Genomic DNA, 23,669 nt, shown 5'->3' with positions numbered 1-23,669 from the left:
CCGCCTTCGGCCTCACAATAGCAGCGTCTCCTGCCAAGGGACCCTAGGTAACCTCTCAACTTCAGGTGGGGGGAAAAGAAGTAGAAACGGCCAGGGCTCCGAAAATGGGTCTCGTGGAGGGGCAAGGTGAATCACAAGATGCCGGCTTCCACACAGGAACTGAGGCAACCAGACTCCTGGGGCTGGGGCACAACCACCTCTCTTCTTCGTCAGAGAGGGTGACACACTGGATCAGTCCAAAACTCCCAGATGACAACAGATTTGGGGAGAAGATGGCCCAGGCACTGGCCCACTCCAAGGTCCAGGGGGTCAGGGGTTCAAACTACCTGGAGACTTCCTCAGGTACAAGGACCTCAAAAGTCACGGGCGGCACTCAGGGACCGGTCACAGGGTGAGGGGTGATGTTACTAGGTTTAGGACTCTGAGCAGACCCTGGGACCGGTCTGTTCCCCTCTAAGTACAACCACCTCCTCACACAGGCGCCTTACTCCTGAACCTTCCGCAGTCCCCACCAATCTTAAAATGGCTGCCCTCCTGCCACCTCTATTTATCACCTTGGGCCTGACTTGCCAGAAGGGCCCAGAAGGTTCCGGAACCTCTCATGGCAGTCATGGCCCAGGTGCTGAGGTGACAGTTGGAGCCACCATTTTGCGAATCTCCCCTATTTACCTCAGTGGAGCACCTTGCGCCTCTCCCTCAGGAAGTGAGGGTGAAGCGCCCAGAGCCTCTACATCAGAACCTCAAAAAGTGTGGTAGACAGAAAAAATGAGAAGGGGAAAAGGGACAAAAATAATAAAAATGAGGAGGAAACTGCCAAAGGGCTGACAGGTCTAACAATGGTTCATAAAAAATGTGAAAGTTCCATCTTTTTCATACTACCCAGGAATTGGATAGAGTGACAATCTAAATGGTACAGATAGCTTTTAAACAGAACGGGGAAAATTAAAAAAAACATTGTATTAAGTGATAACAGAGAAAAACACCAAGCACCTTTTGGTCTGCCAATTTTCTTATCTACTGCAATTACTAGGAACTTGTCTTAGTCTGGGTTGGACCTGGCTATCCCCAAACTTTCTGACTGTTAGTTGTAGACATCCAGCATTTTTTCTTCTAGCGTACAGTAGTCATCCCATGTATGCCTGCATCAAATAGATAGTTTAAGATGCTATATAATCATCAGCCTCAAGGCAAAAAGCAGTTTTTGAGTTTATAAAGCCAGAAGACCAATCTCTGACTCCTGTCGCTAAAACATGAGTACATGCTTGCTTCAGGCTGAAACATGGCCTTTCCCTGAAAAAAACTTTTTGGGGCAGCTTTATATAGTGTGGACTTGGCTCAAATGTATTGGTGCGCTTTACATGAGCACCAGTTACATTACACAAGGACACATTCATTTTTTATAGGCACAGTGATATTGAGTGATTTCCCCAGACCTGAGATGTTTTCCTTGAGTGCTTTCATGGGAGAAGACCAAGTTGAGGCATCCTCTGCTTCAATACCAGGAGGACCCTATACTGAGAAGACACCATGAGGCATCAGTATTACGCCAGCACAGCAAAGCCATGCAACAAAATACTGCTCTGTTAAGCGCCCCACGCCATGGCAGAGCACTCCTCCTGTGTTAGTCGGACGTTTAGCCTCAAGCAGAGCAGAAAGAGACTCCCAGCCTTCCTCCCCCCACCACCTTTAGACTCTGCTTTGCACCAAGATAAAGCTTTGGAGCCATGCAGGCTCTCAGCAAATAAATGTTGAGCCATGATGGTCATCTACTCCCTCTAGACTGAAGGGGCCAAACCTTCCCATTTGGTGCCTGAAATCTTGACCCTGAGAGTACTCTGAGGCTGAGCGTTAAGTCCACAGCATGACTGCTATGTATTGGATAGTGAGTACAGGGGCAATCGGTCCCCCAGCTATTTGTGTTAGCACAGGAGAGCTGGCACTGAGCAATCTGCAGCCAGATCCAGCTTTTAGCAGAAAATGTGCCTGGGGTGGACGATGACTTTGTGAACCTGGTAAGAAGGACGCACCAACAAGTCCATGAGTGGGAACTCCACCCGCAAGTCCTATGCAGGTACTTCCAACAAGGGGAACCTCTGCCATCGACGTAAAATGCCTAAGCTCCACCTTCAGATATCCACACCCACAACCAGAATCAACAGACCGCACATCATGGATGAAGGGGTCGGGGATATTTGCTTGCACTTTTCTTCCTCTCAAGATCATCCAGTGCATGGTGAGGATGATGATAAGAATCTAATCTGCAAAATGCCAATCCTAACAAATCTCGGCACTTGTGTAAATAACACTCCTGCTTCCAAGTTGCAGGCACGAACTTGATCTTGTTCTCGATGCCTTTCCTGCAAGAAGCATTCTTCATGATTATGGTTCTGATAAGTCAAAATGCTAACACTAAAAATCGAAGCAGGACTCTACCCCATCTCGCTACTGTATTTAAAGCGGTATCACAGGGTCGGGTGATCTTCCTCTAGGTTCTCGGCCTGAGAGCGGATTACCCCACCGATTCTGGCGCACCCTGAGTTTTCCTGGCCATCGATGATGCCACAGATGATTGAATCTTTCACAGAAGGCATGATGCAGATTTATGCCTCCCTTTTGGCTCCCTCTAGCGTGCCTTCGGGCTCCAAGGACCCTCCGGGGCTTCCTGTCTGGTTACTACATATGGATCTGTTTTTAGTGCTATCCGACCCCTCAGACCCGCTCCTGGGCGTGTACTGATTTGGTACAGACATCCACTCTGGCTCAGGTAGTTTGCTTGGGACCTTCCTCGCCGACGCAAGTGCCAATAATACTGGCACCAGTTTTTTGTTTTTTTTGGTGTTCTGATGTCTGACACTGAACCGGCTTTAGCCCGATCTCAAGCTATGAGATTACAAAATGATGTTCTTAAATAGATTGGCAATCTGTTGTTACACAGCCTGAATCTGACCCACTACCTTTTCTAGGGCGGACGCGACAGCAGAGGTTCCATTATCTTTTTGGTTCTGACGCCGCACAGGGTACAGCCCAAGGGGTATGGTGTTCTTCTCCTTACTATATAGATGACGAATTTTACATGGACTTACAAGAGCCCAGTGGGCTTGATACCTCCCTTGAAACAGGGTTTGACTCTCTGTATTCCTGGATCTGCAGCTACCTTCAGTTAAGACCAAAACAAATATTCCTGCCCACCAGTGAACAGGCAGATGGTCTGGTGTCACAGACCTGTACCTGGCGATTTAGATTTTCTCACAAAATAACCTACTTCAGAGAGCCTGGTGATTTAGTTTCAACCAAAAAGGTGAATCCAAATTCATTCCCCATGACCCCTCCAGAGAGAGAGTCCAAGTAGATTGAGGGTTTTGTAAAGCATGTACTTTGCTGCTAGTCTAGCATGGGAATCGGTCAATGCTGTTTGTTTATTGGATCACTATTCACATGCCCAGCGAGATCTTGCCTGCGGTCTTGGAAGTCCCTGGGGTCTGTCTGGCTGATACTATTTTTGACGGACAAGTCACAGCCAAATATGTGAATTGTGCTTGCCTAGATACTACTGATTGTCTGAAAAGCGCAGTTGTCACTGGTTCTCTGCTACCACGTGTGGGTGTGTGCCACAATATTTTCTGGAGATGTACAAGCTTCTCTCCTGGATATGCCCTTTGATGGTTCACACCTTTTTGGTGAAAAAAACGGATTCTGTCTTGCAGTGTTTCAGAAACAGTGGAGCCATGGCGTGTTCCTGGTGTCTGTCAACCCATGCCAAGAGGTTCCTGTTTGAATTCAGAGACTATTCCATGAAGCTGGCATATAGGTAACAACAGTCTCCCCAACCACTGCAGCAGTCACCCCTGTTGTTTTGAGGATCTGGGTAACAGCGCACAGGTGAGCAGGTGCACCAATCCTCCAAGCCCATTCCTTCTGCAGCATCTGCCACCAAGCCACCTCCGTTTGCCCTTAGTGGTGAACACCCATCGGTTGGCAGGATTCACCACTTCCTCCCACGGTGGTGATACATCATGCCCAGCAGATGGTTCCTGAAAATCATTCAACATGGATATGCCCTAACCTCGCCCCCCCCACCATACCCTTCCCACCTCCCTCCCCGAGTAACTTTCAGCGAAAGACCCATACATTCTGTTTCAAGAGATGCAAGAGCGTCTCTCCAAAGATGCGCCCAAGAGGATTCCAGACTCTGAGAGAGGAAAAGGTGTTAATCTCACTATTTCCTTCTGCCGAAAAAGGACCGAGGCCTCCGGTTTATTTTGGACGTTTGAACTCTACATGTCTTCATGCGGAAAGACCAATTCAGGGTGTTCATGCTGGCCTCAGATCCTGTCTGCTCGGCACTTGGGGTAATGGGTGGTGTCCTTGGACCTGCAGGGTGAGTATATTTTTTATATACCCATCTTGCAGTCCCACAGACGTTATTTGTGGTTCAAGGTTGGCTAGGAGCTTAGGTGTTCACAAAAGTTATGGCGTAGGTTGCTACCCTCCTTCGGAGATCAGGGATACCAGTTTTCCACTACTTCAGAGGTGCTTGTTAAAGTCACAGTAAGTCGTAGACCAACCCCATGTGATTGCGAACCTTCTGTCATCATTGGGGTTCACAATCAACAAGCCCAAATCACAAATGACTCCTTTGCAAAGGCTTCCGTCATTGGAGCTACCCTGAATACCGTGTGAGCCAGAGCCTTCTCTCTGCTGCAATGAGTCCAGGACATTCGGATTATGATGCTGATGATTCAGCCTCAATCCTGGATCTCGGTAAGACCAGCTCTGAGACTTCTGGCCCTCTTAGCGTACTGCACCCTCCTTGTCCATTATGCCTGGTGACCAATGCAGGGCTCTACAAATCTTTACCGGTCATTAAATTACCTGGGAGTCCTAGTGATACTCTATTTTTTTTTTTAAATCTGTTTAGTAAGGTTTTTAAGTCATTAACATACATCAAAGCAAAATAAAATCTAAAAAAGCAAAAGTCCAAAACTCGTTCATCTAGTGATATTCCGTTTTGTCACACCCACCTTTGTTGGCTGTTGATTTGAGTAGGTCCTAAAAGTTTTTTGGGTAGTTTAACATTGCACTATTGCAATCATCTCCACTCTGTATGCATAGTGTTTGTTGATCAAGTCGTACCAAAGGTCTCCACATCATTGACGTCCCAAGATGCTTACTTCTGGGATGTTGCTAGATTTCCCAGGATGCCATCTTTCCCCAGACTAAAAACTGAAACGAAGCAAATTCTTGAGTTTCAGGTACTCTTGTTTGGGCAAACTGTAAACGCAACCCTGCTTTTTGTCTGCTTCATGTTTGTGACTTAGGTGATACGCTTATTTTTATGAGGAGTGTGGTAGGAAAGTATGATGGTATGATGTTTTATTTTGTGCAGGAACGTTATTTATTTTCGGGGTGAAAATCTTACCAAATGTCTGAGTAAATGCAATGAGATGTTTATAAAGCATTTCATTAAATGCATCTCTGTAGTGTAGTGATGTGTGGTGAGTTAATGCTATAAGCTGATGTGTCCAAAACATAATTCCACATCCCAGCCATTTCTGTTTTAGTGTTATGGTTGCAGTGGCTCCGTTAACTGCTCCCAAAACAAGAGGGTTCGGAGACCTGCTTAATCACATAAGCTCCATTGCATAGTGAATCAGTTACCCTCTTTAACATGTAGCATTTCTCATGCTTCGGCTCAGTCTGTGAATCCAAGATTTATCAGTGCTGCCTTGTGTCAAGGAGTCTGTTGGATTTTACCTGTGTATTATTCCTTTAGGTTGAAGACCCCAGCCTGCCCAATGATGAAGGTATTACGGCACTTCACAATGCTGTGTGCGCTGGACACACTGAGATTGTCAAGTTTCTGGTGCAGTTTGGAGTTAATGTAAATGCAGCAGACAGTGATGGATGGTAAGGAATGCTGAAACTGACTGCTCTTGTGATCCTTATTTAGGTCTCCAAAATTGTGGTTTGATTTCTGTTTAGTTCCTTCCACTGTGATTTAGTTTTGTTTAGTATGGTTTGTGTACTTTGGCATATGGACTACTTCATATGTGCTCATTTTGTTTTTTACTTCCTTTTTTAATGTGTAGAAAGTACTCCATATTTAGTTTCTCGGTACCTAGGTTATAACGTTTGTCGTGTAATAAAATCAGGAACCTCAAGGCCAGTGTGACTTGCTATACATGACTGTTCAACTATTCAAGAAACCCTGTGTTGCTCTAGCTATCTTTTATATGAGGTATATTGGGGAACTCCCATCGAAAAAGTACCCTTTCAAAGTGTAGCGCTCCCTACCCTGATCTAGCACACTGTTTTTTTTTGTTTTGTTCTGGCAGTGCTGGATTTATAGGGTTATAAAACTACCACAACCTCATGCTTCCTCCCTGTTGTAGGATGCCTCAGTCTAGAAGCAGTGCTCTCGCTTTTGCAAGCTGAGAGCAAAAACGTATCTTTCAATTGTGTGTGTGCTCTCGTTCTCTGTCTCTCTCTCTTCTCTCTTTCTCTCTCTCTCTCTCTCTCTCTCTCTCTCCCCTCTCTCTCTCCCCTCTCTCTCTCCCCTCTCTCTCTCCCCTCTCTCTCTCCCCTCTCTCTCTCCCCTCTCTCTCTCCCCTCTCTCTCCACTCTTCACTCTCTCTCTCCCTTCTCTCCTCCCTCCTCTCTTCCCCCCCACCTTCATCGTGAAGAAATGTATCCACTTCTCATGACTTCAGTAAACCAGTATGAGTGAGTGAATTCTCCGTTTCATATACCAAACCCTGTGCCTTAATTCATGCTTTGCTACAACAGAACCACAAGGGGTTTTTGTTCAAGGAACCAGATCTGCAGTGTTAATTCTTCAGGGATGCCAAACTTCCATCACGATTATGCTTTTTTTAATGGTTTTAAGTTAATTACTGTTAGTTAATGTAAAATCCAAATTGCTGATGAATTTTTGCAACTAAATCATGTGGCAAAATGTTAGGCTTGTTGATGTAACTTTTACTGTGCGCTCATTTGCACAGATGTATTGGTTTCTTTTACACTCCAGTATCTCAGAATCCTTGTTTTGGAATACCGGGACATTTTTCTAATGCTGGAGAGTGCCAGATTAACTTTACAGAGACTAAAGTTCAGTTTACATTTGAAACCTTGTTTTGCGTATATTGTTTTGCTGAGATCATCCATCTCCTGTGCCTCCAAGATTTTCAGAATTCCAGGCCTTAAACGGTGCTGTGATTGATTTAACATGCCTTTGAACAGTTCAGGGCACCTTCATTTGTGTGTATTATTCCTTACCGGACTATCTTTGTACCAGATGTTACCAGGGGTTTTCTCCTTGCTACATTATATTCAGTTTTCCAGCGTGAATCTTTCTGGATTCACTATGCTGTGCATTATTCCGCGATCTGGTGGTTGGGTCCGGATTCGTAGTCTTTCATTTTTTTTTTTTTTTTTTTTTTTCGTAGCCCAGGTGGGCGTCGACGTCCCACCATTTGGTGCACCTCTCGTGACGTCGCAGTGCTTCCTGCGGAAGTCCCACCTTTGGGGCGCCATCTTCAGATTCTTTTTTCCGCCGTTGGGTCTGGATCGTCATCGAGAAGCTCCAGAGTTTTAGGCGAAGGAAGAAGGAAAATACGCGAGTTTCATCAAAGGAGAACCTTTAGAAGACTACAGAGAGAAAGGTATTACAGCCGGGACGACGACGAAGGAGGGGATCCTCGAAATTTTTTGACGCACAGAGGAAAATGTGCACTCGGAGGTTCTGAGCGCAATGGACAAGACACCATTTAAGTTCTGCCCTAACTGCCACCACAAGTTCGTGCAGAAGGACGCACATCCGGTCTGCAACCTTTGCCTGCCGTTCGACCACGAGAGCACGGACTGCAACGCCTGTTCCGCCTTCGCGCCGAAGACTCTCCGGGTGAGAGAACGTCGGAGGAGAGCCAACTTCAGCATGGAACGCAAGGGTAAGGCCCCGTCGCTGTATGATCTGGGCCTATCCACCGACGATGAAGACAACATCGCCGAGGGACCTGATGTCTTCACGGTCGCAGAGACCGATTAGAAAATGACTGACGAGGTAAGAGACACGTCGAGTACAAAACCACCGAAAGGGCCCCGAAAATCGGATGGTGACTCTCGAAAAAATGAGTCAAAGTCCTCGAAGGAAACACCGGCGCTGAAAATTTTGACGTCCGTCAGTGGTTCAAAGGACAAAAGGCCGAGCGGATCCTTCGAGAAGGACTCCCAGGTGCCGAAGACCGCCGAGAGGCAGAGTTCGTCGAAACAGACCCACGAGGTGGGACGTTCGGCAACGAAAGACAAGGCCGCGTCGACGCAAGCTCCGTCGAAGAGACCTGTGGTCGACGCCGAGCACATCTCAAGCATGGAGAAGAAAAAGAGAAGGCCCGAGGCGGAGATGGAGAGCATCCTTCAGAGGAAGAAGGAGTTCGACAAAAGAATGAAACAATTCAAAATCCCAACGGTCGCGTCGACGGATGTCGTGGAGATCGAGGAAGAAGGGGATTTCGACGCCGAAGAGCAGTCGAGAGGTCTTGAAGAGGAGGAAGAAGGCACCTACTATGAGGGAGAAGGTGATAAAGAGGATCAGCAGTCGTTCTACGGCTCGGCGCCATCGACGAGTCAGGAGCTGGAATGGCAGGACATCGACACCGAAAACCCCGAAGAGCCCGTGGACTCGTATCCTTCGAGGCCTTCGCCGCCTGACGACATCGGGGCGTACAACATGGTCGTCAAGAATGCTTTAGCAGCCTTTGGTGTGAAATTGGATGAGGAGAAGCCGAAAGCAGACTTTCTACTCGAAACTCTGCTCCCCATCCAGACGAGGATCCAGTTCCTCCCCATGCTCCAAAGCGTGATGAACCAAGGGAAGGAGGCGTTTAAGGACACGGGAACATGCCGGTCCATCACACCCAGAATGGAAAAGAAGTACAAGCACTCCTCGCAGGATCCACCTTACATCAAGGGATCGGTCACTGCAGATTCCATCATTGCTTCCACGGCCAGGAAAAGAGCCAATGTGCCGGCGACCTCGGGGCCACCTCCTGATAAGGAGAGCAGAAGGATGGACCTCACTGTAAGGAAGGTAGAAAGAAACGCCGCAATGCACTGGCGCATGGCAAACTCAAACGCGCTACTGAACAGACACCAGTACCAGCACTGGGATGAGATGGGGGAACTAGTCCAGCATCTCCCAGAAGAGTACCGTCAGAGAGCTTCCCATCTAGTGGAGGAAGGGAAGAATATCGCCAACTCATGCATCAAGACTGCATTGGACGGGGCGGAAACTTCGAGCAGACTGATGGCCATAGGGATCACTGAAAGGAGGCAGGCTTGGCTCAGAATTTCTGGATTCAAGCAGGAAGTCCAGCATAACATACTGAACACCCCTTTCAACGGGGAAACGCTGTTCGGGGAAACTGTGGATGAGAAGCTCACCCAGCTGAAAAAGGAAAATGAGACCGCAAGATCCATGGGGGCCCTGCAATTCAGAGGAATGCGAAGAGGCACCCCAAATCGGAGACCCTACGGAAGGGGAGGAAGCCAGCAGGGTACGTCGCACCAGACATTCCAGCACGGGCAGCAGGGTGACAGTCACAGCCAGCAGGGACAGCAGAAGCAGAACTGGCAGTACCAGCCTCGAGGCCAGTCCTTTCGAGGGAGAGGAAACGGACGTGGCCAAAGGAGGAGAGGGGGAGACCAACCCTCATCTAAGTGACTACACACACAAAAGTAGAATAATCACAGGAGTTATACCCATAGACCCAACTGAGATTGGGTAAATACTTGTAAATGCGACAATATCCCAGCAGGATATACTGAAATTATTTAAAAAGGTATGTACAAGACATTACAAGGAACAAAAGAGAGGAAACTCAAAGTTATTTTTTCAAAAGCGCCAATCGGCGTCATATATTTTTTGGATAGATCAACAGAGCACAACAGGGTATAAAATACTCTGGCAACCCCAGTGAAAAAGTGTACAAAGTGCTCGTGCTAGTGAAACAACGGCGCTAGTGACAACGTGAAAACAAACGACACAACAGCCGGCGCATGAAGGCAATATGTACAATACAGGGTCCATATAACAATTTACTGGATAGTAAGATTGGTAATTTTCTTTTTCAAATGAACCAGGTTTGTGTGCGCCAAGAACGTTTAGGCTGGTGGGTAATGGTCAACGGCGTTTCGATCCTGCCAATTTGAGGATCATCATCAGGACCTGGGTTGCTTAATTTGGGAGTGCTCTTGTGCAAGGGGAAAGGGCTGAGTGTTCCATAATAGGTGAATATAATTGTGGAGGGCACGGGGAGGATGTCTCCCTCGGAAAGCGAAGCAAAAAGGAACTTCGCGGGAAAAGCAACCGATGCAAGGGGAGGACCGGTAAGTAGCCCAAGGAGGAATGGAGCCGCAGTCAAGGATCTGGTCGCGTAGTAGATTAGCGGTCAACAGCAAAACAGGAGTAAATCCAGAGCGGGAGAGAGGACTAGAGGAGCCAACTACATGTGCACCAACTAGGTCGATTTCGACCTAGTTGGTGCACATGTAGTTGGCTCCTCTAGTCCTCTCTCCCGCTCTGGATTTACTCCTGTTTTGCTGTTGACCGCTAATCTACTACGCGACCAGATCCTTGACTGCGGCTCCATTCCTCCTTGGGCTACTTACCGGTCCTCCCCTTGCATCGGTTGCTTTTCCCGCGAAGTTCCTTTTTGCTTCGCTTTCCGAGGGAGACATCCTCCCCGTGCCCTCCACAATTATATTCACCTATTATGGAACACTCAGCCCTTTCCCCTTGCACAAGAGCACTCCCAAATTAAGCAACCCAGGTCCTGATGATGATCCTCAAATTGGCAGGATCGAAACGCCGTTGACCATTACCCACCAGCCTAAACGTTCTTGGCGCACACAAACCTGGTTCATTTGAAAAAGAAAATTACCAATCTTACTATCCAGTAAATTGTTATATGGACCCTGTATTGTACATATTGCCTTCATGCGCCGGCTGTTGTGTCGTTTGTTTTCACGTTGTCACTAGCGCCGTTGTTTCACTAGCACGAGCACTTTGTACACTTTTTCACTGGGGTTGCCAGAGTATTTTATACCCTGTTGTGCTCTGTTGATCTATCCAAAAAATATATGACGCCGATTGGCGCTTTTGAAAAAATAACTTTGAGTTTCCTCTCTTTTGTTCCTTGTAATGTCTTGTACATACCTTTTTAAATAATTTCAGTATATCCTGCTGGGATATTGTCGCATTTACATACACACACAAAAGGACGCTCACCCACAGCATACCCCGAAGGGTGAAGCGTAATGTAAGAACACCAAGGGGGTTACACAAAACAAGCGCCTACGAGCATGCAACACCGGTAGGCGGAAGACTGGGCCTCTACCTTCAACAATGGCAACAAATAACCTCAGACAAATGGGTTCTCAAGGTCATACAGCACGGATACTGCATCGAGTTAGAGAAAAGGCCTCCAAACAAGAAACCAAAGAGAAGACAGCGCTCGGGTCAAGAGCTCGCTCAACTCAGGGAGGAGACACTTCAACTACTGAAAAAGAGGGCCATAGAACCAGTGCCACGCAGAGAAAGGAACAAGGGAGTGTACTCAAACTACTTCCTTGTACCAAAGGTGGACGAATCACTAAGACCCATCCTGGACCTAAGGTTCCTAAACAAATTCATAAAGACGCAAAAATTCAAAATGACATCACTACAAGAAGTGCTACCCCAAATAGGAGGCGGAGACTTCATGTCCACCGTGGACCTCAAGGACGGCTACCTGCACATCCCAATGAATAGGCGACACAAAAACCTGTTAAGGTTCATCATCAACCAGGATCATTATCAGTTTACAACCCTGGCATTCGGTCTAAAGTCCGCCCCAAGGGTTTTCACAAAATGCCTTGCAGCAGTAGCAGCGTACCTACGAAGGGAAGGGATTCATGTGTATCCTTACCTAGACGACTGGCTGGTCAAAGCAAGCACTCGCGACAAGTGCGAGGAGCACGCAGAACGGGTGACAAGAACACTAACAAACCTGGGGTTCTCGATACACTGGGGGAAGTCATCGATAGAACCAGAACAGGTGAAGATCTTCCTGGGAGCAAAGATCAACACCATAGACGGTACGGTGATGTCCAGCGACAGAAGAACAATAGCCCTGCTGAACGAGACGCGTCTCTACCAGAAGGGGCGAGTTCTGACAGTGAGAACAGTGAGCAAGATCATGGGGATGATGGCGTCATGCATCCACCTAGTCCCCAATGTACGGCTTCACATGAGACCATTCCAAGAATGGCTGTAACAGCAATGGTCACAAGCCAGCGGGAGTTGGGAGGATCTAGTGGTTGTTACGCACGCGGTGCAGGAGGAGATAACATTGTGGAACAGGGAGAACTTAACTACAGGAAAGACCTTGAAACCACCAAACCCAACTGTGACCATTACTACGGACGCATCACAAATAGGATGGGGAGCACACATGAACAAACTCAGGGTGAGGGGTCTGTGGACTCCGGCAGATGCGGTCAGACACATCAATTACCTGCAATGTGGAGGCAGACTGGCTCAGCAGACAGACATCGGCATCCCACGAGTGGGAGCTCAATGGACAGGAAACGCAGAGGCTGTTCCAGAGGTGGGGAACACCGACAATAGACCTGTTTGCAACACGCCTGAATGCAAAATGCCAAAACTTCGCATCCAGACAACCAGAACAGCAATCGCAAGGGAATGCCCTATGGATAATTTGGTCAAAGACATTTGCCTACGCTTTTCCACCGATACCGCTGTTACACAGGGTGCTCGACAAGTGCAGGACCAGCAACATGACACTGATCCTAGTAGCACCGCAGTGGGCAAGGCAGACATGGTTCTCTCAAATAGTGGAAATGACACAAGGCACTCCTCACAAATTCACAAGAAGAAAGGACCTGCTCTCTATGCAGAACGGAGAGGTCCTGCACCCAGAACCAGAGAGCCTCAGCCTGGCGGCATGGCTCCTGAAGACTTAGAGTTTGCGCACCTGAACCTACCTCCAAGCACTATGCGAGTGCTGCGGGAGGCAAGGAGACCTACAACACGAAAATGCTATGGGGAGAAATGGAAAAGGTTCACAATATGGTGCAGCAGAAATAAACTACAGAATAAAATGACAACAGAGTCAACGGTGCTTAGATATCTCGCACACCTACTAAAAAGTAATCTATGCTCATCCTCCCTAAGGGTACACCTAGCGGCAATCGTAGCTTACACACGAGGGGAGAGAGGAGGAAGTCTCTTTACGTCACAGGTAGTAAAGAGGTTCCTGGAGGGGGCGAAAAGAATTGCGCCACCAAAGAGGATGCCGCCGCCGGCATGGAACCTCAACGTGGTCCTAACCGAGCTTATGAAGGCGCCGTTTGAGCCCATCCACAAGGTCACGCTGCAAATGCTGACAATGAAAACAGCCTTCCTGGTAGCGATAACCTCGCTGCGCAGAGTTAGCGAGCTGCAAGCACTGACACTGCAAGAGCCCTACATACAGATACACAAAGATAGGGTGCTTCTAAGAACGGACCCACACTTCATGCCTAAGGTGGTGTCGGCATTCCATATGAACCAGACGATTCAGATACCGAGTTTCTTTCAAAACCCCACGACAAGCGCAGAAAGAGCACTGCACACTCTGGACGCTAGAAGGGCAGTGATGCACTACATTGAGAGGACCAATGAGCACAGGAAGACCAAGCAGCTCTTTGTCTCCTTTGCAACTAGTTTCCTGGGTAGACCCGTGACAAAAGCCACCATTGCACGATGGATTGCACTAACAATACAATTCTGCCACAAACAAGCAGGGCAGGAACTATCGGATGCGCCACAAGCCCACTCCACAAGGAAGAAGGGAGCAACTATTGCCTTTCTGGCAAATACGTCTATTCAAGACATATGCCTGGCGGCAACATGGGCTTCAGTGCACACGTTCACTAAGCACTATTGCGTGGACATTCAGATGAACAAGGAAGCACAAGTAGGACAGAAGGTGCTTCAACACATATTCAACAGCCAACACTCATCTACCACCCAGCCGCCACAAAGATAACAAACCGCTACAAAGTCTATGCACAGCATAGTGAATCCAGAAAGATTCACGCTGCAAAACGAATAGTTTCTTACCTGTCGGTGTAGTTTTGCAGCTTGAAGATCTTTCTGGATTCACTAGCGAACCCACCCACCTCCGCCAGGAAGATGAGGATGGAGATAGAGGTGGAAGGACAAGGAAGATCAGAATAATTGGAATAGTAAAGAGAATTGGAAAAGGAAAATTAAGACAACGCCTAGGGTTAAGAAGAAAAAAAAAAGAAGGGAAAAAAGAACCCGAAGATGGCGCCCCAAAGGTGGGACTTCCGCAGGAAGCACGACGATGTCATGAGAGGTGCACCAAATGGTGGGACGTCGACGCCCACCTGGGCTACGAAAAAAAAAAAAAAAGAAAGTCTACGAATCCGGACCCAACCACCAGATCGCGGAATAATGCACTGCATAGTGAATCCAGAAAGATCTTCAAGCTGCAAAACTACACCGACAGGTAAGAAACTATTCGTTATTTTACCCAGTATAGTTTTTTTATGAAAATGACTCCAGCACATCATCATTTCTAGCAAGACTAATCTTAATGTAATAATTGTTTTACTTCATTTGCCAAGACTTGTGAGCTTCTTTGCTTTAGATGTTTCACGTTAGTCCAACAGTAAACTCTGGACAGAACCTAGTACATGCACTCACCACAGACCACATAATACCTTGCGTGCATGCTATGGGTACCAGCAGCATTAAACAAGAACATAACCTCCCATAAACCACACTCGGCAGAACTCTGCATACAAACGATATAGCAGAGACTGTGTATTGGAGGCATTTCCAACTAGTAGCTCGAGAGCTCGTGGTAGCTCACCAGCAACCTCGAAGCAGCTCTCAAAGCTATAACCAAGCCCAGTACCTCAGAGAGTTTGTGCATATTAAAGAAGGCAGCACTGCTCATCCAAAGGCCCTTAGATTGATAGCCAGTGAAACCAATGACACTGCTTCATGATAACAATCAGACACACACTGTGACTGCTTATGGGGTCTGTGATATTACCATCTGTCATCACTCTCAATCTAGCTAAATCACAAGGAGATCAGTCACTTAATGTGTGTGAACAGTGGGCCATGAAAGAAGAAGGGCAGCAGTAGACTGAGCAGTAAACCTCGCTGGCCCACCAAATTGTTGGACTACAGAGCAAGAGTGAAAAAGTTTTACTTGGCTTTATGATTAGTCCAAGAGCTGAGGAGAGCAGGGTATGGATAAAGATCTGAGACAATTAAGACTCCCATCTCTGTGTGTATGTGTGTGTGTGTGTTTGTGACATAGTATCCGTCCCGAATAACAGTATTGTTCCCTAGAACAATGTTTATTGTCAAGGACCATCAAAAGTATAAGCTAGCCTCCATCATAAAGGCCTCATTTCTGGCACAACTGTGTCCATTCAAGTCATAATAGTGCCATTGAAATAATAATGTGCATCCATGACTATTTTTGCCATTCCTTGTTCCTGTCATATTGGCAGCCATAATTGACATATTAAGAGCATGATTGGCCTACTTATAGGCATTCATGACATTGGTGGCCGACCCTCGCATAATAAGGGCCATTCCTTATATATGCTGGGCATCTTGGCCTTTGGTGATCAGCATTGACACAATGGTGGCCCTGATATAATGTTGGTCTTTATTGGCATATAGAGGGCATCCTTGATGTTATGGTGAGCAGATGTGACCTATGATTGTAATATCTGGGCATTTGAAGCACTCTCCCCATGCAAGGCATTTGTACACGTGAGCACTCAATGAGAATGATACGCAAATGTTTGGGGTCAGTGTATTTCCTAGAAATAAAGAGTGATATTGTAGGAAAAATTATTTTTTGACAGAAAAGGTCTTTCTTCTGGACAATTGAGTTTGTTTGTCAAAAATTCAAAGTGGTATTTGATAGAAAATTTGTATTTTCAGAAACTGATATGTTGATGAAGACAAATAGTCGCTATTCCCAACACATTTAAAGTTCATAGTTGAATGATAATTCAAGCTGAGATGTGGAGGCCTATTTCTGATGTTATGTTCTTTGCCCTGAAGGCAGGTGATGCTTTGGCTGTTATTTCATTAGTCAGGTGGAGGGAATTAATACTGATCAACGTTTTTCTGCCGTTTCTGCTGATAACCTCACCTGAATTGCATAGGTGGTCGCTGCTAATAGTCTTGCTTAGGGTGTTCATAGTGTAATGTTAACCTATGTGGTCACTATTTTGCATGATAAAATTTGCTAGTAGTTCGGGAGGACTGTCCTTGAGCAGCAGTAGCTCTCCTTAAAGAAAAGGTTGGTGACCCCTGGTGTATAGGGTGGTGTTTGCAGCAATGCCCGTCAAGACTGCACCCCACCTTACAACAGCATAATGTTGACGTACCTCTGAACATAGTCTTAACAAACACAGCCTGAGTATGCAGTTCACTTTCTGTTAAAGCTTTGTATAGTACTCGCTGCAATCATCTGCTTAATGGACATATACATTTGCTGCTCAGTGAGCACCCAAAACAACTGAATTAAGATGTAAGTAATTTCATACTTCACCCTGGTCTCACATACCCAAAGGAATATACTGTTCGAGGCATATGAGCTGCAGATCACACACTTAGCATAGATCGCCATCTGGTGTTGGGCCCGGATGTTTGCACTTGTTTTTGTCCTGGAAAGTCTTTGGAAGTCACAAGGTAGGTGACTCCTCCCTTGGATCATAGTGCGCATGGGCATTGGCTCCATCCTCAAATAGTTTTTTTCTGCCATCGGGCTCGAATGTGTTTCTTGCGCTCCACTTCGGAACCGTTACCGATTCCATTTCGACGCGCAATCCTTCACCATTTCTACGGTATTGTCTCGATCATGAATGCTACTCGTTGCGCATCTCTCCAAGTCGATGTCTTCGATTCCGGTCATCGACGAAGGCCTTCGGGCCTACCTGGGCCTTAGCATCTGGCTCATGGAAAGGATGCCATTCAAGAAGTGTCCTCGATGTGGGTCGAAGTTTCCCCACACCGATCTGCATAAGGTGTGTAACCTCTGCTTGTCACCGGAGCACGAGGCCAGAGACTGTCCATCTTGTGCCTCTTTCCGCTCCAAGAAGACCATTCGGGATCGGCGAGCTCGGAGGACCATGGCTCACTCGTCGACAGCAATCCCCGACGACATCTTCCAAGAGGGCCTCGATGTACCGGAGCGGATTGAAGTAGGCCTTGTCAGCGCTTCCGAAGCCGATGACTCAGACGTCGAAGAAATCACTCCTGCGCTAAGGGTCGTAAGTAAAGACGTCGACCCTGACCCCTTCCATACAAAAAAGGCTTCGGTCACACCTTCGCCTTCGGGCCCAGGTGCACACCGACACACTGCTTCCCACGCCCCGCCCTCGGGCCCGGCAAAGAGAGCCTACTGTTAGAAAAACACCCCACTCCCACACCGGAAGGGTGGTAATGGGATTTTCCCAGACATACACTGTGGTAGCTTGGCTCGAGTGGTCAGGGATCAGGCACCGTGCTAAGCATACGTCATACCCACACAATAACCATGCGTGCATCCGTTCCAAAAACGAGACTACACCTTAAAAATTATACTGAAAATATATCTCTTTATCTTCTTTTCTCTTAGTTGCTGATTGAATAAATAATAATACAATCACAGTACACAAGGCTTTTCCTGTGGAAGGGTAAGTCAAATAAATAACATCTTAACGATTCAATAAATAAGGTAGATCATAAATAATCAAGGCATAAATATAAGTGCATTACATGAAAGGCAATTAAATATTATGAGGCAATAAATACTGTGCGACAATAAATACTGTGAAACAATAGATACTGTGAGGCAATAAATACTGTGAGGTAATAAATAGGATAAATACAATAAATACAGTGCTCTCAATAAATAATAAAAGCCAACAGTGACACTTGAAAATCAGTTCACATTCCTGAGGTACTATGGGATGATTTGACCCAATCCCAGCTTGTAGAGATTTGGATGGCCTGAGGGGTATACTCCCTGGCTTGGACAAGGCTGAGGCCTAAACTGAGGTAGATCAAGGGGGAATCTAGAGATCTGGCTCTCCCACACTACACAACCCCTCTGTATTAGACTCAGCTCACCCCTGGCACTATCAAGCTGGTTCCAGCACCTCTCTAGCCTCTAGGATGGTCTCTTAGGGCTTCACAGGGCCTTAGGCGCCCTCTATTCCACTTACTGCCCTTTTTATGAAGTTCTGACGCCGCTGGAGTCGTGTCGACGCCGTGAGGCGGCTCCGGTTCGATGTCGGCGGCCTCGGCTCAATGACAGTTCTTGTCGACGCCGGTAGGCGGTTCCGGTTCGATGGCGGCCTCGGCTCGATGTCGACCTCCGGTTCGATGACGTCGGGCAGTCTTGGCTCGATGTCGACTTCGGGCGGCTCCGGTTCGATGACGTCGGGCGGCCTCGGCTCGATGTCGACTTCCGGCGGCTCCGGAGTGTGATCTCCACTCCCGACCTCCGGTGCTCCTTTCCTCTGGTTCCGGCGACTCCGGAGTGCGACCTCCACTCCCGACCTCCGGCACGATTCTCTTCAGGTTCCGGCGACTCCGGAGTGCGATCTCCACTCCCGACCTCCGGCACGCTTCACCTCGGTCTCCGGCGACTCCGGAGGGCGGACTTCACTCCCCCGTCGACGCCGCTCACTCGACCTCGGGTGACTTCCTCCTCGACCTCTGGTACTCTCCACGACCTCCGTCGGCGCCCTCTCTCGACCTCTGGCGGCTCCGGGTACGACGTCTGCTTTCCGGTCAGCGCCGCTTCTCCACCTCGGGCTCCAGGTCTCCAGGCTTCACGACGTTGGACTTCAAGAAGTTACCAGTAACCAGGTCAGGAACTTGCTGTTCTTTACTTTTAAGGCCTGTTCCTGCTGTCCAGGTCCTTAAGATGGTTTTCTCTTGCTTTCTCCCACACAGGGCTCCAGGCTGGGCTCAGTCAGTAGGGACTAGTATCAAGGGTGGGTTTATGGACCCCACTCCAGGCACAAGTTTCCACCCCTGCTGCCTCACTCCTTCCTCCTTCAGGTTTCTGCTCCTCTCTCTTCACCAGTCAGGTGCCAACTGCCAGCTCCAACTGTCAACTCTGACTTAGCTTCCCAACATTCTAAACCTGCCTCACACTGTCACAGGGTTCTGGAATGTTCTGGAAGGTGCTGGTAGGTTCCAGTGATGTCACAGGTGACAATGGGTGGCCACCATTTTGTGCTCCAGGCCCTCAGACAGAAGTTCCAGGGGTAGATAAAATGGCTCCCTGAATCTGCATCAACACTAAAAAGTCTGGTGGTTCCCAAAAAGGAAAAATACTAACAGGGTTTGAGGCAAAAGTGGGACAAAATAAATAATGATGAGGAGGGACCACCCAAAGGGCTGACAGGTCTAACACCTACCAATCCTTCAGGCGACTCGGGCTCGAGTCAGCCTGCGTCCGGTGCCGAAACTCAATCTTCGGCACCGAAAAAGAAACCGCCCTCCTCCTCCGTGTCGACCACTGCTTCCACCTCAAAGCCCTCGACAACGAAAACAACAAGCACCGACAAAACACTCGGAGCCGACCAAGAAGCCACTTCCCAAGAGTTCGGACTCGCACACTTCGGAGCCGAAAAAATCATCGGACCGAAAAAACATACAGAGATTGCAAAACAACACAGGTCAAAACCCAAGGACACTCCGGAGCCAGTGCCAAAAAAGCCCTCGGATCCGAAACACTCGGCGCCGAAAAACCAGCCTTCATCAGAAGAGCTTTTTCGACCAGACCCTGCACAAAAAACTCTGGTTAAAGACCCTAAAACTGGTCAAATGACGCACACTAAGCTCCAGGAAAAGACCACTGGGCACCTGCTCCACCACCTAAGAAGAGGGACATTGCTACATCCCCGCTTAGAGTCCCTTTTCCACCTCCACCCCCCCCATTCTCCTACACCATCTCCTACACCAGTAGATGGTGATGACACCTCTGATGACACGGGGGGGGGGGGTGCGGACGAGGTGCCACTAGGGGATCACAGCCCACCTGCTGGTTCCCCTGCCCCTTGGGATGAATATAGTACAGCTGATGTCCCTAATCTCCCGCAAGACGACATCTACCCCTCTAGGCCTTCCCTTCCAGAGGACACCATGGGCTTTAATCAGCTCATTCACCGAGCTGCCCAGTACCACGGGGTCGACCTACACACAGACCCCGTCGAGGATGATTTCTTGTTGGACACTTTCGACACCTCACAAAGGTCAACATCTACTTTACCCATGCTCAAAGGAGTTATTAAGCATGCTCCTGATGTATTCAAAAATCCGGTTAGGGCTCGAGTCATCAACCCTCTCATAGAAAAGAAATACAAAGCCGCCCCTAGAGACCCAGCTTACATTAAGGGTCCTGTTCCATTAGACTCCATGGTGGTATCCAATGCCATGAAGAGAGCTAACTCCCTGACATCAGGTGACGCAGCCCCACCTGATAAAGAATCGAAACTCTTGGACGCCTCCGGCAAGAGGACAGCCTCACAAGCAGCAAACATATGGCGCATCGCCAACACTCAGGCCCTGCTAGCCAGATATGATAGGGCACATTATGACGAGTTAGAGTCCCTATTGCAACACCTCCTGGACAAATATAAAAATAAAGCCAATGACCTCATACAGGAGGGTAAACTAATAACCAATACATCCATCCGTTGCGCTCTCGATGTGGCAGATACCGCCTCCAGAGCTGTAAATACCAGTGTCCTTTTGCGTAGGCACGCTTGGCTATGCATTTCAGGCTTTAAGCCTGAGGTACAAAGTTGGATCCTGAACCAACCATTCGACCGAGACAACCTCTTTGGCCCTGATGTAGACTCCTCCCTGGAGAAAATGAAAAAGGACACGGGCACAGCCAAGTCAATGGGAGCCTTGCAATCGCAAGCTCCCAGACGTTCTTTTCGTCGCTTGTCCTACTGAGGCAACTCCAGAGGCTACTCATCAGACAACCCTTCCACCTCTTACAAGGCTTCCAACCTGTCAACCTTCACCAGAGGTTACCAGAGAAGAGGTTACAGAGGCAACCATAACAAGGGCAGAGGCAAGACTAACAACACCCGCTCTGCCTCCACCCCTGCCTAATGACTTCCCTCCGCTTCCCCCGGACCATTCCACTCCTGACAGGGGAAGACTACAACAGTTCCTTCTTGTTGGAAATACTCCCACTCCCACACCGGAAAGGGTTGGTGGTAACGGGGTCTTTCCAGGACATACAGTGTGGTAGCTTGGCTCGAGTGGTCAGGAATCAGGCACCGTGCTAAGCATACGACATACCCATACAATAACCATGCGTGCATCCGTTCCAAAAACGACTCTACACCGTAAAAATTATGAAAATATCTTTCTTTATCTTCTTTTTCTCTTAGTGGCTGATTAGATAAATAATACACAATCACAATATGGAATATGCTACTTACCAGTATGCATCTGTTCTTGGCATGTAGAGCTGCAGAGTTGTACACTTAGCATAGGTCGCCATCTGGTGTTGGGCCCGGATGTTTGCAGTTTGTTTTTCTTCTTGGACCGTCTTTGGAAGTCACGAGTTTGGTGACTCCTCCTTCGGTCCGTACTGCGCATGGGCTTCGGCTCCATCCTCAGATTGTTTTTCGCCAACAGGGAAATGATGGAGCGTAGTAATAACAGTGAGAAACCCATGTGTGTTGTATCTAAATAAGATGGACTGGAACGGATACAGGTAGCCGGGGAGGCGGGTGGGCGTGTACAACTCTGCAGCTCTACATGCCAAGAACAGATGCATACTGGTAAGTAGCATATTCCGTTCGAGGCATATGAGCTGCAGATTGTACACTTAGCATAGATTATATAGCAGTACCCAACCTTAGCGGCGACCACCGGTATCCGTTGCAGCTGTTTGAAAGAGTGTTTTTAGTACAGCCTGGCCCACCCTAGCTTGCTGCTGGGAATGCACATCTACACAGTAGTGTTTTGTGAATGTGTGCGGTGTAGACCATGTGGCTGCCTTGCATATGTCATCTAAGGGTATATTCCCTAGAAAAGCCATAGAAGCCCCTAACTTTCTTGTAGAGTGGGCTTTAGGGGGAACAGATAATGTTCTCTTTGCCTTCTGATAGCAAATTTGTATGCATTTTACAATCCACCTAGCTATCCCTGATTTTGAGATGGGGTTGCCTTTATGTGGTGGAGAAAAGGAAACGAACAACTGTTTGGTCTTCCTGAAGGGTTGCGTTCTTTGTATGTAATATAGCAACGCTCTTTTCACATCTAGTGTGTGTAAGGCCCTTTCCGCAACAGATTGGGGTTGCGAAAAGAAGACAGGTAATTCCACTGATTGATTGAGGTGGAAGGGGGTAATGACTTTGGGCAGGAACTTCGGATTAGTTCGAAGTATGACCTTGCTGTGATGCATTTGTATGTAAGGTTCCTGTATGGTGAACGCTTGTATTTCACCAACCCTTCTAAGGGAAGTGATAGCTACAAGGAAAGCTGTTTTCCAGGTGAGAAATTGTAGCTCACATTTGTGCATTGGTTCGAAGGGCGGACCCATTAGTCGTGTAAGGACCAAATTTAGATTCCATACAGGGGAGGGTGGTGCCCTGGGAGGAATTACTCGTTTGAGGCCTTCCATGAAGGCTTTAATAGCGGGCACTCTGAAGAGTGACAAATGCTGTCTGTTTTGTAGATAGGCAGCGATCGCTGCTAGGTGTAGGCGTATGGATGAATACGCCAGGTTACACCTGTGAAGATGGAGCAGATAGCATATGATGTGTTGTATGGATGCATCTAGAGGGTTGATTGTATTGTTACGGCAGTACATTACAAATCTTTTCCACTTTGCGGCATAGCATGCTCTAGTGGTAGGACGTCTGGCTTCCATGATGATGTTCATGCAATCAGGGGGAAGGTTAAGGTACCCGAATTCTAAGATTTCAGGAGCCAGATCGCCAGGTTGAGCTGAGCTGGGTCCGGGTGCCTGATTTCTCCATGGTTCTGGGTTAGGAGGCATGGGGAAAGGTGCAGTTTTTGATGTGGTACCACTGATAGTTGTAGTAGCGTGGTGTACCACGGCTGTCTGGCCCACGTCGGAGCTACCAGAATGAGTGTGAGGGAGTGCTGTTGTAGTTTCCTGACCACTAATGGAATTAGTGGGAGAGGTGGAAAGGCGTATGCAAATCTGCCTGACCAGTTCATCCATATCGCATTGCCCTTGGACAATGGGTGTGGGTATCTGGCGGCGAAGCTTGGGCATTTTTTGTTTTCGTGGGTGGCGAAGAGGTCTATTTGAGGATGCCCCCACTGTCGGAAGAATGGGTGAAGAACTTGTGGATGCAGTTCCCATTCGTGTAGTTGTTGAGTCTGTCTGCTGAGCAGATCTGCTATGGTGTTTTGTACGCCTGGAACATGTTGTGCCAGGAGAAAAATGTTTTGGGGAATTGCCCATCTCCATATGCTCTGGGCTAAGCGGGAGAGCTGGGGAGAGTGTGTCCCCCCCTGTTTCTGTATATAATACATCGCAGTCATGTTGTCTGTGCGAATGAGGACTGCTTTG

The 23,669-nt window shown here is 47.9% G+C and overlaps 1 protein-coding gene across 2 annotated transcripts in view; it reads left to right on the top strand.

Annotated features, from left to right (window-relative positions):
- TP53BP2 (tumor protein p53 binding protein 2) overlaps positions 1 to 23,669 on the top strand; it is a 322,660-nt gene that overhangs the window by 257,494 nt on the left and 41,497 nt on the right. For both annotated transcript variants that reach the window (XM_085612994.1, XM_085612995.1), the window contains exon 15: positions 5,774 to 5,907. In XM_085612994.1, the coding sequence (XP_085469120.1) occupies positions 5,774 to 5,907 (134 nt within the window). The remainder of the gene's footprint in view (positions 1 to 5,773; positions 5,908 to 23,669) is intronic.

Source organism: Triturus cristatus, chromosome 6 (assembly GCF_964204655.1).
Source record: "Triturus cristatus chromosome 6, aTriCri1.1, whole genome shotgun sequence".
NCBI lineage: Eukaryota > Metazoa > Chordata > Amphibia > Caudata > Salamandridae > Triturus > Triturus cristatus.
Note: the sequence above shows the minus strand (reverse complement) of the source record. Positions and strands in the feature narration are given on the sequence as shown.